Source organism: Antrostomus carolinensis, unplaced genomic scaffold (assembly GCF_000700745.2).
Source record: "Antrostomus carolinensis isolate BGI_N321 unplaced genomic scaffold, ASM70074v2 scaffold21362, whole genome shotgun sequence".
In the NCBI taxonomy this organism is placed as follows: Eukaryota; Metazoa; Chordata; class Aves; order Caprimulgiformes; family Caprimulgidae; genus Antrostomus; species Antrostomus carolinensis.
Genome location: NW_010297837.1, coordinates 3,549 through 19,966, shown reverse-complemented (window position 1 = coordinate 19,966; position 16,418 = coordinate 3,549). Strand labels below are relative to the sequence as shown.

At 38.7% G+C, this 16,418-nt stretch overlaps 1 protein-coding gene across 1 annotated transcript; it reads right to left on the bottom strand.

The window, feature by feature from the left end:
• Positions 1–498: 498 nt before the first annotated feature.
• EIF4E3 (eukaryotic translation initiation factor 4E family member 3) lies at positions 499–11,741 on the bottom strand (the record flags this gene model as incomplete). Its single annotated transcript, XM_010162263.1, has 6 exons — positions 499–545; positions 1,090–1,245; positions 4,263–4,329; positions 7,016–7,076; positions 9,046–9,140; positions 11,669–11,741. Coding segments are annotated over 6 exons (499 nt in total), but the record flags the coding sequence as incomplete, so codon positions are not given.
• Positions 11,742–16,418: the final 4,677 nt, after the last annotated feature.

The following is a 16,418-nucleotide window of genomic DNA, read 5'->3' as shown; positions in this document are numbered from 1 at the left end:
ACTGAATATTAGAATAAACGCAGTGCAACTTCTTTCTCTCTTGGGACAAAACCAGTGAGTAAATCTTAACATGATAGGAATGTTTCAAAATGAAAATTGAAAACACATTTCACCAAGCCAGTCTTCCTCTACGTACTTCACATCAAGGAAAAGCAGAGTATCATCTTTGTGCATTTAACTAAGTACAGGACAGAAGAAATTAAATGCTATCTTAATGAAATAGGAACAAATATAATCTGATTGAAAAAAAACAAGTGGCCAAAATATCTCTTTAAAGAAACAATAAAGAATTTTAAAAACCCAACCAAACAAAAACTAATGGATTGTGCATTCAGCCGTCAAGGCGACTGTTTTTCCTCATTTCCCCAGTTTGAAAGGTTAGAAACTCTAAAGGGCTACTGCACGTAGTGCTTCTGCAGGGCTTTCCACCATCCTGCTCCTTGTCCAGACCACCTCAAAACATCAAATAACAATGGATGAGCTTGGCACAGCCTGCACTTAATGTTTCCCCCGTCGGCCTTCAAAAGCGTGATGGTCTCTGTGTGCTAAGGAAGAGAGGAGGATAAAAGAACAAAAAGAACATGTAAAATCTGTCAAGGAGTTGAAAAAATTAAAAAAAAAAAAGAGAAGACAATGTATAAAGCAGTCAGGGAAGACACAACATACTCACGAGTGATCTTTGGGAATACGCTATTCTGATAATACATTTATATAGAGCTTAAAATAAGAGATCCCTTAAAAACCTGATTGAAAATGGTTCCTCTAAATGAATACTTAAATTGAACAGCATGTAGTCTTGAGAGTTATCAAGAGATTTGTCTCAATCATTTTATGAATCAAGCATATTAAGCATGAAACCAAATATATTATACAATTAAACTAAGAATAGCTTCCCTTTTGAATGGTAGCTAACTTCTACATTGGAGGACAAAACCAGGTGTGTTTTGAAGCCATAATTTTAATGCAATAAGAGATGCTATGTTTCCAAGTGGTTAATGATGAATCCAACAGGTTACTGCCATGTAAATACCCTACTAGCATCTTGTTTCTTTAACAAATGTGGGAATTAACAGTAAAAAAAATACTTACACTTATAAAAGACAGCTTTAAAAGATGTGTGTGGCAGAAGTTTCTGTATCTTTTCTAAAACTTTTGCTTCACTTGCTAAAGAGGCATTCACATTCCAGACTTGCACAACATCTTCTCGGTCACGAACGCTGACGCTAACCCCTATTACTTCATCATCTGTACAGGAGAGGAAGCACCATTAAGGAATACTTTAAAAATGAGACATGTTTAATTTGATATGTATGTATTATGAAACAGCGCCCAAAAGCTGAACAAACTGAAGCAATGAAAAAGAGCAGTCCCCAGTGAGGAGAATACCAATGTTCAAACCAGACAAAATAGTTACCAGAAAGAAACAAACACTATTATTTACTGAAGTTATTGGAAATATTACCTCATAGTGGTTTTAATGAAATGCCATAGGATTATTTGTCTTTGCTATTAGTGCCCTTATCCTTGATTAGAAGGGAATCACAAGACTCCTTTCAGTAAGACTAGCAATATAAACTACTGAAGGCAATTTACCTACAGGTCTATAAGCAAAAACGGGGGGTAAGGCTGAAACAATTAAAACCCCAGGAACAGTACCTGGTGGAGACCAGACACCAGCTTTTCCAGACTTTGCTCTCTTTTACCTTTACAATTTGTGAAGGCAGCAGCAGAAAAGGGACCAAAAAAAAGGGGGGGACAAAAGGAGGACCAAAAAAAGAATAAAGCCCCAGTCAAGTTGCAGTTGCCAGTGTTGGTAACTCCATGCTTCACTGAAGAAGCCCTTTTTGGTATGAAATCCTCAGGATGCAGCTTGGTGGAGAGCTCAACCTCAGGCCATGCCTCTGCCTCCCTTCCTGACACCAATTCAGTTATGTATATTGAGGATTTTGAAAACCAACTATTAGAAGTGTCTCTCACAGCTCAGAGATCTGAGGTTTGTATTCTGTATCTTCCAATGCTGAATGTCAGGAAGGCAATGAAAGAAATACACTATTTGAGAAACTAGTTTAACAAAGCTTTTGTAGAAAAAAAACCAAGTCACCAAGGTGAATGTACCAGCAGCAGCCTACTGCAATGCACCTGCTTTCCCATCCTAGCTAGGTGTCAGAGAAACTGTTTGAAAGGTTTTTGGCTGAACTGCTCTGAGAACCCAAGAAATGCAGGTCTTTTCTCTAGAATGCTAAAGCAGTGAAGGAACACTCCTATCAGGATGTTCACCATCACTCCAACAGCCAGTTTAATCAGATATTCATGCTTAGGAGAAGTAAATATGGTAAAAAATAAAATTAAAAAATTATATTTATATATGGAAAAAGTATCATTTGAACTGAAAAGTTAGTTCAGTAACCAGCTTCTGGGATGCCTTCCCTCTAGGCCAACAGATCAGCAGGTTCATTATTCGCCTCACCCAGAAGCAATGAAGAGTTCTGTAACCAAACCTTAACAAATTAAATGGCCATGTACTTGTACTCACTTTTCATGCCTAAGCAGCAGCATTTGATGCTCTATCTCAAGCCAGTTAGCGTTCACAGTCCCTTTCCAGAGTCCATTTCCAAATGAAATGTGCAAGCCCAGAGAAGATATTTATTCTGAAATTGACTTCATTAAATTATTACCTCTGACCAAAGCCACATGTGAGCTTCTGGATGATTCATGCCTGTTTTCCAGTAAACCAGCAAGGTATTTTAAGATTATTTATGTAAATTCAATTACACTGAAGATCACTTTGACCTAAACAGTACTTTTAAGCGATAATGAAAATATTGCCTCTGGGTAGAGTGCTAACCTGGGATTCAGGAGAGCTGGGTTTGTGTTATGGCCCTTCTCTGGGCTTTTAATGGCACCAGAGGCAAGTACAGACTGGAAGAAGAACTCAGGGAGAGCAGCCCTACTGAGGAGGACTTGGGAGTCCTCATGGACGAGAAGCTTGACATGAGCCAGCAGCATGCGATTGCAGCCTGGGAGGCCAACTGTGTCCTGGGCTGCATCAAAAGAGGGGTGGGCAGCAGGGCGAGGGAGGGGATTGTCCCCCTCTGCTCTGCCCTTGTGAGGTCCCATCTAGAGTATTGTGTCCAGTCATGGAGCCCCCAGCACAAGAAAGATGTCGAGCCGTTGGAGCAGAGAAGCTTGACATGAGCCAGCAGCATGCGATTGCAGCCTGGGAGGCCAACTGTGTCCTGGGCTGCATCAAAAGAGGGGTGGGCAGCAGGGCGAGGGAGGGGATTGTCCCCCTCTGCTCTGCCCTTGTGAGGTCCCATCTAGAGTATTGTGTCCAGTCATGGAGCCCCCAGCACAAGAAAGATGTCGAGCCGTTGGAGCAGATCCAGAGGAGAGCCAGGGAGATGATCAGAGGGCTGGAGCACCTCTCTTATGAAGAAAGGCTGAGAGAGCTGGGCTTGTTGAGCTTGGAGAAGAGAAGGCTTCAAGGAGACCTCATTGTGGCCTTCCAGTACTTGAAGGGAGCTTAGAAACAGGAGGGAGAGTGACTTTTTCCATGGGCAGATAGTGACTGGACAAGGGGAAATGGTTTTAAACTAAGAGAGGGGAGATTTAGGTCAGATATTAGGAGGAATTTTTCACCCAGAGGGTGGTGAGACACTGTCCCAGGTTGCCCAGAGAAGCTGTGGATGGCCCATCCCTGGAGGCATTCAAGGCCAGGCTGGATGGGGCCCTGAGCAGCCCGATCTAGTGGTTGGCAACCCTGTCCACAGCAGGGGGGATGGAACTGGATGATCTTTGAGGTCCCTTCCAACCCAAAACATTCCATGATTCCCTCTGCTTCAAGGCTGCACTAGTGCTCCCCTGACAGCTCCTAACCCTCTTAGGGGAACCAGAAGGGACCATGAGGGCTAACAAGGGCATCTCTCTAATTTACTTGCTTCCAACTGTGATGGTACAAACAATCTAGTACAAAAAGGTAATTTGAGGCTGCAGAATCCTGGCATTGTAGAACTAATATTAATAATTTAATTGCTGGCTATCAGATAGACATTCAGTAACCAGAAAACCTGCTGGCTTCCCAGGGATGCAAGCTGTTGATCTTGAGTCTTGTACTAAGAGAGTCAGAATACCTTGTCCTCTTCTTAATCACAACAGGTATGAATATGATTTCCAACCCTGCAGCCCATTTTTAGCAGTGTTTCCATGTTCCGCATTCAAACTCACTGTCTGGCATGCTAGCCTTAATAATGTTTAAAAGTTACCTGTTGCACAACAGTCTGTAAACTGCTCTCCAATAGTGGCTAACAGTAGCTCCTTCCAAACTGCAGCCTAAGGAGGGGAAAAAAAAAAAAGAGTTACATTTGTATTATTATTTTTAAATTTAAAAGTTAAGGTCACTAGCTCCATTTTGAGTCCTCTGTCTAAGGCTGTCCAGACAAAAGAGTATTTATTTTAAGTACTCACTGTGTTATACAATTAATTTCTTCAATACCATTGAAGCAAGAATTTAGACACTGAAATGATATACTATTACATATTTTTTAGAATAAATATTTTAAATATTTAACAATAAGTTTACCTTCTCTGTTTCTGGGTTCACAACTCATCCTGAATGCAGTAGCTAATGTAAAGCATGAAAGTAGATTTCTCCCAATTTCCCATCATAAAAGATCATAAGGCTCCACTTGTGATCATTTGTTTCTACAGAAAAGAATTACTACCCACTTTAAGAAAAGTACTTAAAAACCTACCAGTAAATTAAATGGATTTATATTTAAACATCATCTCTGATTTGCCTTGACTATGAAGTAAGTTCATCTTTCAACAAATTCAGACAATCACTGGAGAATTAAAACAAGGGGATAAGCTATCTGCCACTTTTCTTTGGCTGTTGGATTAATTACACTGTTATTTGCTTTTGACATTTATTTCCTAAGCCAAAGCCCATACAAGACTTGGAATGTGTCTAGACCAACACACTCAGTAATGTGCTCCAAGGTGTGGGTTAGAAGAGCTTTATTTATTTATTTAAAAAGAACACAGCAACACCTGTATTTGTCTATATCACTATAATGACTTATTCCTTAACAGTAGTCTACGAAGGTCTTTTCTGCTATATGAAGTAAGCTTGAGTTTTAGTACTTTTAAAAACCCAAACATATCCAACGAGGATCTAAAAAGTATTAGTTTTCATATTAAAAATTGGCACACAGAAGAGTCACTGTGCACATGCAACATTTATGTGTCGTTATTTTAAGTGTCATTATTTCGTCAGGCAGTTTTTCATACCACTTGAAAGACTGCTATCTTTAGCAAAAACTACATTTCCCCCTCTCCACACCCTGAACAAGTACTGCTATAAAATACCATATTTTTGAGTTAGGTCTGTACAAGATGATGCTTCTCAACCAAGGAGATGTGGTGTGCTCATGTGAAAAGAAACAAACCAAAGGAAAAAAAATAGAGAGAGAGAGAGAAACAAGCATAAAGGCATTATTTATGCTATTTACAGAGTCACTAAATGCTGATTGAAGTTCATCTCCAATCAAACCTTTTAGAAGTGACCAGGGACATGTGGAACATAGTTTGAGAGACCAAAAAGTACCTTCATTTCAAAAAGGGGCTATCATTCAGCCTCTGAAAAACAAGGCCTCTGAGGTCCCTAAATTCACCACCCAGTGAATGCAGGCTGCCTAAGCCACTTGTCACTGCTGGCAATTTTCACACCTTGGATTATAAGAGGAAAAAGAACATTTCAGTCTTTTGTGATCCCTTGGGACTGCAGGGGAGGAAAGCTGCAATTCACATATGGGGGAAAAAAGCCCACAGGCAAAAATCAATTAACTTTTGGCTGAAATTTCAAGTACCATCTTTCAGCATTTAATGCATTCTGCAAGGCTGTCACATTTTTCTGACACTTCACTTCTCGTGTTTAGAGGTCTGATCCAGAACACACTTACACACGTAAACACCAAGTCTGAAGAGGTCAAATCTCCTCGCTGTGACAGTTCAGAGCAGAAGTTACATGCGTTTGATCAGGGGCACAAGAAGAAACCCAGTTGTTTCAGCAGGGCCAGAACAATGGCATGCCTGAACAGATTTTCTCTTTCACATTTTAAAATTAAAAAACAAAAAGTGAAAAAAACTGAGCAGCACTACACTTTCACAATATAGACACGAGGTGATTTGACAACTCACTGTTGCCAAATGTGATGGTGCCACTCTTCTTTTCTCCTCTGCCACCTATACCCATCAAAAAAAGACTCTCCTGGCCATATAGTCAAATTTAAAATAAAAAAAATAGGAGACCTTTTCTGACATCAGAGTGCATTAAGCTGGCTCACAAAACAGTCCAATGAGCACCAGAGCCAGTGCAAGAGGGATCAGGAGAGAGTGAGCAAGATCATTCCCGTTCCACTGGGAGCAAGCCATAAGATGGGATGAGCTATTGGTCCAGAAACACTTTGGTCCATATTTGGCTACGGAAAGTCACAGCAATACAGCCACACGTAGGTGTAAACAAGGAGTGCCCAGCAGAAATAGCCCTACTGGGTTTGACAGAGAGTTTAGGAACATTTCAGTGACACTCTAAAAGTTGTGTTGGACCCTGTGTGTGGACTTTTGAAGAGCATTACTGAGGTTCTGGCTATAATTTAACATATAATATTATGAGGAAAAAGTTTTTCACATTTTTCTTTGCATGTCTGTAAGCAAACAGTCTTGAAAACAAAGGTGATTATAAAATTCTGTGTTTCCAAATGGAAATGGAGTACGACACTGCAGCTTTCATTTGCTTGATAACAGATCAAGTGTTATCAAAAGCAAGAGATGGAATTACCTGAAAAGAAACTTTTGCTCATTGTCTTAAAATAAAAGGTTATAGATGTTACAATAGTGTTTGGCTGTTGTGTCGGGTGATGTCAGAACTAAAAAGCTTTACAACAGCTTTATTAGATGGAGTTTAAAGAAGCCCCCTTACTGAACAATGTCTAAGTAAAACGTCAGTATAACATACCGTACTTTCTTTGGGGACCTTCATTTTCCATACACCTCCTTTGGCATTGCTTTCTTCTTCCCTGGATATGGGAAACAGATCAGTAAAATAAACATTCAAATCTACATCTAGATAAACCTATGTTTGGGGTTAAATTTTCCCAGAAAAATCTTATTTGAAAGGCAATTACTAACTCCAGGTAGCATGACTCAAGCTATGACTGCTGACATTAGAGATAATTCTTTCACTGTTCTTATGAAGTGTATCTCTCAACACCTAATCCCTTTCCTAAGTTTTGTATGTTAGAAAATACTTACATTTTCCCTGATTACAGAACATCTTTGAAGTGGCTGCACATTATATAGGAATAACCTACAAAGCAACTTTATGTTTTACTATGGTAACCTTTTATCTTGGAAAAACTCTGGCATAGTTTCACAGAAGCAGCTTATTACTCTCAGGTTTATCCAGTTTAACAAAAGAATATGAGAGTACTTCATTCCAGTTTTGCGACAGCTAGAAATTAAATGCCCTTATTAAAAGAAAGGGTGAAGCTGCCCATGGTCAGGTCACAAAGTGCCTGTGAGCTTTAAGTTTACTCTGTCACAATTCTTTTTGTAAGATTTTCAATTAGAGTTCTAGTTTCCTGCTAAAACTCTGTAATAGCAAAGTTTAAGGAATAACCTAAATTAATCTTTGGAATATCTAAGCCCAGTATGAGACCTATACACATTCCTGAGGGTCAGTGGTCTCCCACCAATCCAGACAAACACTGCGGAAAGAAGGGGGAAAACTTTGAAAGGACATCTTCAAAAATTTGCAGTCCTCAATTCTTACTTCAGAACCTGTTTTTCTTCCTAAAAAAACAATGCTGCAATTAGCCAGTATACTGTAACTGTAGTCTTAGAAAAGCCCCTTGGCAGTAATTACTGAAAGGTTAGCAGGTTACTGATGAGATCAATTTCTTGCAATCCCTTTCCTAAAATACAAATTTACTTTGATAGTCTTAAAATAGATATATCACTTTTAGAAGTCTTTGCATTTCACACCTCTAATAGTTACCAAATCAAAATTAAAATTATAAAAAAAAAACAAAAAACAAAATGTTCTCACTCATCCTTACAGAGACATTAAGACCTGCACACAACCACCCAGTTGATGTGTACAGTTGATCTGAAGATTTCTTCAGACCCAGTTTAACTACCCTGACCAGTCACAGTATTTTTATAAAAGTAATGTAGACCTTCAGATGCATTCCACTTGAGAAAACTATTTACTTGTTTAGTAGAGTAGGACAGAAATCTCCTGTAGTTAGTCACCACCCAGTTCAACACACTATGATCACATTGAAGAACTCTAATCCAATAACAATCTATGCAAATGATGCCAAAAAGATCTTCAGAAAGTGCTTAGGCTCTCTAATTAAGATGTGACAGAACTGCACCAGGAAGAAGGTATGCAAAACTCAATTGCTGAAAGGAAAACTTCAATGATTTACACTGTATTCCATTCCTGTCCTACAATGAAGTAGGAATTTGCTGCAATGAATCATTTCATAATGCCTTAAGTTAGTTTTAATCCAAGGTATATGTGCATTTATATGTGTATGAAGCATAGTTTTGCACAGGTGGAGAACCATTTGAGGACCATTAGTCATTTGCATCATTGGCACTAGCCAATTGCATCATCCACACTAGCTTCAGTGGAAAGAAAAAAAAAAAATTAAAGTTAAAAATAATTCAAATTCTGAGTGTTCTTGAATTGAAATGCAGAGTCATATTTTAATTTCCTAACTTCTATTTCATAATCTAATTTATTTCTTACATTCACATTCAGAGGTAGACAATTAAAGCCTGTGTTTTTAATAAATACTCTTTAGTACAAGTCGCTTTTAAGCTTAAAAAGATCCTCAGGATATTTCTTTTGTAGGTCTCAAGTTCAGGCATTTGTAGGTAACAGAGAGAAGACACTCCTGTCCCACTCCATTTCCTTGCATCACTTGAGGTTTTTCACTGCCCATTCCCAGAAAGGTCTGACAGTAACACACATACCAGAGCGGCCGTCTTTCTCCCCGCATTAAATGGTAACTAGATCTCAGAGGCAAATTTGTCACAGGAGGAATGTTGTTGTAGACACTCCAAAAATCCTTAAAAAGAAGAAAAAAAAAAATACTACTTGCATTAACACAACAGAATTAGTTTAAAGCAGATTTCTTTCCTTCTTCATTTTCTCTAAAACAATTAGATATCCTGTTCCTAGACAACTGGCACTTTCAACATTATAATAAAATGCTCTGAAAAGAACTTGTTGCAATTTCACTTCTACTTTTTTTTTTTTTTTAGATGCCATTTCTGCATAAGCTGGAGGTGGAAAGAAGGGAAGCAGTTGAATTGTGGATTACTTTAGAATAAAAGTCCTTAGGAATAGAGAGGAAAAAAAAATAATCAAAATCAGAACTACACTAATTATATCAGAACAAACCAGTACATAAAAACTTTATTTGTGTATTGAAAATATATACTGATATCAAATATCCAATTTACTTCACCTAAGACTAGTCTACACTTCATTTTGATGATCTTCAGTCACAAAACCATCAAACAATTATGGTGAACTAAATATCTAATTAGCAATCCAACTACTTTGTCTAGATCACAGTGAAAAAGTTTTAACCAGATGTAAAGAGCTTGAGGTGCACATGATTAGTACAGGGATGGGGGAGAAATTAGATCTAAGTTACCAGGAGCCACCAGATTGCTTCCCAGTGTTTCTGCTGGTAAAAGCAGATGCTGCCATATGTGTTTGGGGTAGATAAAAGGCACCCAAAAGCAGTGGTGAGCAACAGAGACGGATGAATGAAGAGATCTCAATCCCCTTTCTTATTTATCCAACAGTTGGGAATACGAGAGAATTTTTAAAGACTTATATTACATCAATATTAAGCATTGTACAGTGATTAAGCAGTGATGGAATATTAAGCATTAGTACAAGTCATTAAGCATCATCTAATACCTAATCATTAGAAACAAAGATTGCAACATTATGGGATAAAATTTTGTGGCCCCTGGCAGTTCTACCTACCAGCCATTAGCATTACCCAGTCACAAGAAGAGATGGAAGACTATCAAAAATATTTTAAAAATGGTATGAAACACCTGTGTCACCTTTCATCTTATTCTTACCCAATTGTGTGCTGAAACCCTAAAGCTACTGAGAGAAGGAAGAGAAGAGCAGACGACCATGGAAATATTTTAGAGCTCTTACATCCTGAACCAGGGACTCAGTTTGGAAGCTTTTGGTTTCCAAACATCCTTCAGGCAGGACAGATTGGCATTCCTCATTGCCTAGTTACTGCCCATGAAGGGCAGTTGATGTCAGTGAAGGTTTTGGTTTTGTTTCCCCAAGGAAGATCATAATATGCATATGATAGCACAGTAAGACGTGTTAGGAGCCACGCTGCCAGCTTCTGATAACCTCATCCCGATCATGAGTCTTCCCAAAGGGCCTAAAGGAGTTTTTTGTATTTTAAACCCCAATCCCATGAGAACAAAACCTCAAATTTTTCATCCAATAAAACCTAATCATTTAAATAATGAAGGCTAGATTCAGAGTGGGAAAACAGATAACACCACATACTGTGTACACCAATCCATGCTCTTAAGCTGTCCTTTTTTCAACAAGAATCATTGCAGTCAGTTTTGACACAAACCCACTTCTGTCGTTAACTTCAACTTCAGAGTGTCACTTCATTGCATGACCAATGGGGACATCCTGCTGACATGAGAAGGTGAGAGGGAACCTCCCTCAAGGGTCTGAAGGACACTTCCATGCTTTAGGCCAATACAAATATTTTTATAACCTGGTCTCCAGAGAACTCCAAAAGTCAATTTGTTTCTTAGGCCAATTAGCTGGAAAGAAACATCTTGTGCAATGTAACAAGTTGTGCAGATGTTAATGAGAAAGCCATTGAAAACTTCAGTAGATCACTACAGCTGGGCTCCTTCAAAGAGAAGGTTTTGGCATTTTCTGAGAATTCCAGAGATTTAGTGAACTAGAGTCAGCTTAGCATTAAGGTGAGACAAATACCAATTCACTAAATTTCATGCTAACTGTGGTATTAAAACAGAAATGCAATTTAAATTGCAGGAGATGCCCACTGCTCAACACTGGCATATGACACAGAGACATATGCAGAATGTCTTATTGCTGCAACTATTGTGTGATTTAAAAGCACTTTAATTCAAGTCCATTTGTTAAGAGTTTTGAGGGTTTTTTTAACTCATGCTGAAGGCAAGTAAGAAGATAAAAACCACAAGCTACCATTTTTATTCTTTGGGTAATGATTTTCTGTATTAAAAAAAAAATATGGAGAAAAGGCAGGAAAAATATTTAAAATACATTGAATATAACAATCCAATGGAGGCACAAGTGGAAAATCCAGAAAGTTTCAGAAGAGGGGGCTTGCCTGATCATTCCAATATGTGGTCTGGAAAGCCAAATGAAATTCAAACAATGACTAAGTAATACCACACACCACCAACACCACTCACGTTTCATACCACAGGTGAGCAAAGCTGCAAGTGTGACTCATCCACGCGAGGAAAAACAAAACTTAAGGTGTGAAGTTATACTAATAACGTGTGGCAACTCCTGTAGCAAAGCTACACACCTTACCTGTACTGTTTGTACTGTATAAATCTTCTTCAAATTTGATGCACATTCAGCCGCTGTCGTACCAGGAAGTGACCTTGAAAACAAAGTAGAGATGAATAAAAATATTTGTATTATCAAGGGGCAAGAAGGGAGACAGATGGGTAAAGTGAATCATATGCATGTGAAGTTGAAATATTTACATGTCTAAGTTGCATAATAAACTCCAATTCCAGTTATCATGAATCATTTGAAGATAGGAATTGCTTAAATACTTCTGAATAAATTAAGATTCACTATGTATTTTGTAAAATATTTTTATTAAACAGATGAATTAGGAGTTTTAAACCAAGAACAACAGTGTTCCTTCTAATGGCCACCCCACACCCTTCTGCTGTGAGGCAGCAACAAGAGCTCTGCAGTTGGAAGTGTGAAGGGCTGTCAGCAAGGGACCACCAACTCCTATCCCAGACTGCTTTTTAATTGCATTTAATACAGCCCAGAACCCTCCTTGAGCATTTGAAGATACTCTCAGTATTTCATCCTTTTAAAAAGAAATCTCACCCACAGTTTGTATAATGAACTATGATTATTTCCCACCAGGTGGCAGAGGCACACAGCCAGTGTGTGGGGGTCCCTTCTGTCCCCCCTGCAGCAGCACCGCTCAGAGGACCTGGGCACACCTGCGACAACCTCCTCAGGTGGATGGGACACACGTATGGGCTGATGAGAAGACCACAACCCAGAGGACATCTCTCTTCTGGTGCAGTCAGCTAGATAACCCAACACACACAGGAAACCTCCAGGAATTCAGGCAGCTCCTCCACAACCAGCATTTATTTCCTCAAGCCACGTCTACAACTAGCACTGCCCATAAAGCCAAGAGTTTCTTGGGTTGGTTCCACTGCCAGACCTCAGGGTTGCACTGATGTACACCAGGCACAGTTTAGCTTCTCTAGCCCACCTTCATATTGCTTATTCCCAACTCCAGAGCTGCTCCCTTTAGGCACACACAACACCAACTGCACCCCATCACCTTAAGGGTCTTTTCCAACCTAAACGATTCTATGATTTATTGATAACCTTCATCACGACTCTTCAGTGCATGTGACATGGGGAGGTGCATCCACATCCTCAGACATCACTGGCTCCTGTCACCACACTAATGGTTCATCATAACACCCATCTTACAATTCCCAGCACATGCTCCCACAGGCACAATTTTTGGGGAATGAGGTCAAAATTGCTAAGGTGCATTCAGTTTGTTAGAACTGGAAACAATTTTTCCCTTTCAGAAGCTGAAGTAGGATTTATAAAGAAAAATGAAGATCAAAGACAAAGAAACCTCCCATCGCATCTCAGAAGAGGAAACAAAAAATGTGTAAAATGACTAAATCTGGAAACAGAAACAACAGAACAGATTTAAGAAAACAGAGGAAAAAAAAATAGTTGTTGCTCATGTACCTGCTGAAGAAAGGATATAGGCAAACCAGATCTCAGTAACCCTCCCATCGGTGTGGCTGTTTGCCTTGATACATCTGATCAGCAAGAAATATGTCCAGGAAAACACTAAAGTAACTCTCAGTTTTTACAGATATAATTCAAGCTCTGGGGCAAAACTCTAGGGAAAAAAAAAGATATTAAAGTAAAAGAAGAAATTTAATCTGCAAAACTACTGAAACAATATCGCATCTTCAAAACTAAGAATAGGTCCGAGGTTTTTTTGAAGGCTCCTATCAAAATAACTTACTTGAAAAATACATATAAAACCAGCAGAGAAACTCCTCTCAACATTTTCAGTATAGAACAGACAAACTAACATCTACTTTACTATTCACCTATTATTCATCAGACATAAGAGTACATTGCAACAGTGGAACTGATGAGAAAACGTGCAAATTTCAGAAATCACTTTAACTAGTGGTTATGAAGACAAACAAACATATAAGAACCTAAGAAATCGCTACGGTGCAGCTTCTAGTCCTGTGGCTCATGAAGTCTGAAAACTCCCATAGGAAAACCGATAACTTGAAAACAACAACCACCAAAACTGTCATCAATGTGCTCTAAAGGAATTATCATAGTAAGGGTCTTTTTTAAAAAATCCCAACAACAAAAAACCCCAAAATAAAAAAAAAAACCATACACTTTACACTCAGCATTAAAGAGCAAAAAGAGAAATTCAGAGTATTTAACAGAGACAGAGTCAGTCAGGTGGGTTTTGAGTGCATAAAAAAAAGTACTAAGTTAAAAAAGACAGAAAATTTAGCAGATGATTTACCTGTGTTTGTCAGTAGGGAGTAGTGGATTTGCAACAAACTACCCCTTGATTTTAGCTTGTTGCTGACAGCAGCTTCGTTTCATAGATTTGTCCTGGGTTTTAGCTGCACAGAGCTGGGTTTCTTTTTTAGTAGCTAAAATATTATATTATTTTATGGAACATATAATATATTATAGAACAAATCAAGCAAAGCCTAGAATCAGAATTGTTTTGGTTGGAAAAGACCTTTAAGATCATCAAGTCCAACTGTAACCTGTAACTTTACCTGTTGGCATCTCACACAACTGGCCAAGAAATGACTTCTCTTAGACACTATTTCTGCCAGTTTGCTAAACTTGGCACTCACCAATCCATAAGGGATTATACAGCCCATAGTATCATCACTCCCTATATTCACACTGATAGTGCCACAGAGATGCTGTGATAATAAGGTCTATTCAAAGAAAAGATTCAAATCTCTTCTCTAACAATAGCCTTCAAAGGTTTTCAAGATAACCACAGTAGCCATTTAGCAAATTCAATGCCATTTAAAAGAGAAGATAAGAAAGAGAAAGAATATTCCACTCCCATGTCATGAAATGGTTCATTTTGATAGTTGCAAATAACATTTTCCAGAGAAACTACGTGACTAGCTGGCAGAAAACACCAAGCAACAGGCAAATTACCTGTTTTAAAAGTTAAGGTGAGTGACCACTTGTTTCTAGTGACCTGCCTGGCAAGTGCTCCATGCCCACAAGATTACATGGCATTATTTCAGCCTTTCACCCACGTCTGGAAAGTGTCATTGATTTATAGGTATGAGCATGAACTCCTAAACTTTTTTATTTAAAAAAAAAAGAAGAAAATTACTGAAGGAATTGCAAGTGAGAAAATGATGACATGCATCAATTTAAAAGTTCAGGATCATTTGCTGCACAAATTACACCTGCACAAATTTGGTTTAATGGATGAGTATAAGGCAGAGACAGTATTTTAATGACAGCCAGCCAGCCAGAAGGAACAATCTCAGAATTTCCTGAAGAATTAGAGACTGCTGACAAATTTGAACCACAGTGATTCTGCAATAGCCATCCACAAACTCAGCAGATCAGCACAAATGACAACTGAGAGGTTTTTGTGCCTTGAAGCCCAAGAAATTATGATTTTATTTTTTGAGTACACAGAGTAAGTCTAGATTAAGTTAGCAGAAATGGCAGATGACTCCCAAGTGAAGGAATCTGTAGATATTCCTATTTCTGTAGCTCTCTCAAAGACTTACACTATAAGCTTGGAGTAGTAAGACTGTGGCATACTTTGCTGAAAACCTGAATACACATGCTAGCGCAAAACAGGAACCCTGCAAATACTGATTCTTAAAAATGAAGCTATGTCCTGCTTTTGCTATTACAAAATAGCAAAATATTCTTTTGCTTATTTGATGAGCTATTACAGGATTCCTCCCTTTTGGATAATTTTACTACCATCAACAATAAAATTAATCCAATACACCATACTAAACTGTCAATTATTGCCATGGTGAGCAATTAATTTCCATAGGTGCTGTAAATCCCTATGAACACACTTGCAGGAGGGGACAGGTCCTCCCAGATGGGTCACAGCACCGGCCAGGCACTGATCGCTCTTCTGGAGCTGGAGAGAGTTGGTTTGTCACCATATCACCTACCAATGCACATCTGGGTTCCCCGTGGAGAGTCTGCACGTAAAATACTCAACAGTTCTCCTGGCCCAACTGTTCTGCACCCTGTGATGCCACTTTGAGCATCTTCAGAATCTTTAAGGCAGAATTTTTAGTACAATATCAGGAATAACCAACTTGCCTAATCAGGCCAGACCCACCATATCACATCTCACAGGGCATCAGCTCAAAGCAGAACATGGAAGCAGGAATAACCTACGCAAACTGAATCCTAATGCCAGCTTGTTTCGCTGCTCCATCGTTATTCCAGCGCAAATAAAGAACAAAGGATGCAAAGATAAATTCCATTGTTTTTTGCCATGAATAAACCTCCAGGTGGTTGTGCTTATGTTAATGTCTGATGGTGAACTGTAGCTCCTCTGTTCCCCTGCAAAGAATTAAGGATAGAAGGTTTTTTCATATGTGCTCACACTGGCTTTTGTTTCCCAGCGGGAATCTAATCCCGGCTTTAGCGGGAGCTTTAAAAGCTGCCGAGCACTTTTGAAAATATCCCTGTAAGTACTCAGCCACAACTGCTTTTGGTATAAATAAGCAAAATATTTACTTACAAAGCATAAACTCAAAAACATGCTGTGGCAACTAAATAAACCTGGTAATCCATTCTGAATACAAAGACTGATTTCAAGCCATCAAAGCCTGTCAAAATGCATTTACCGGACTGAACGTTCTTATAATATGAACCATCATTTTTCATTGTAAACCACCTACTCATGAGCTTTAATAGATGAAACAGATGATCCTAGATAAACAAGATTTTGCTATAGGGAAGAAGGGAAATTATTAAGCTTAGTTACAAA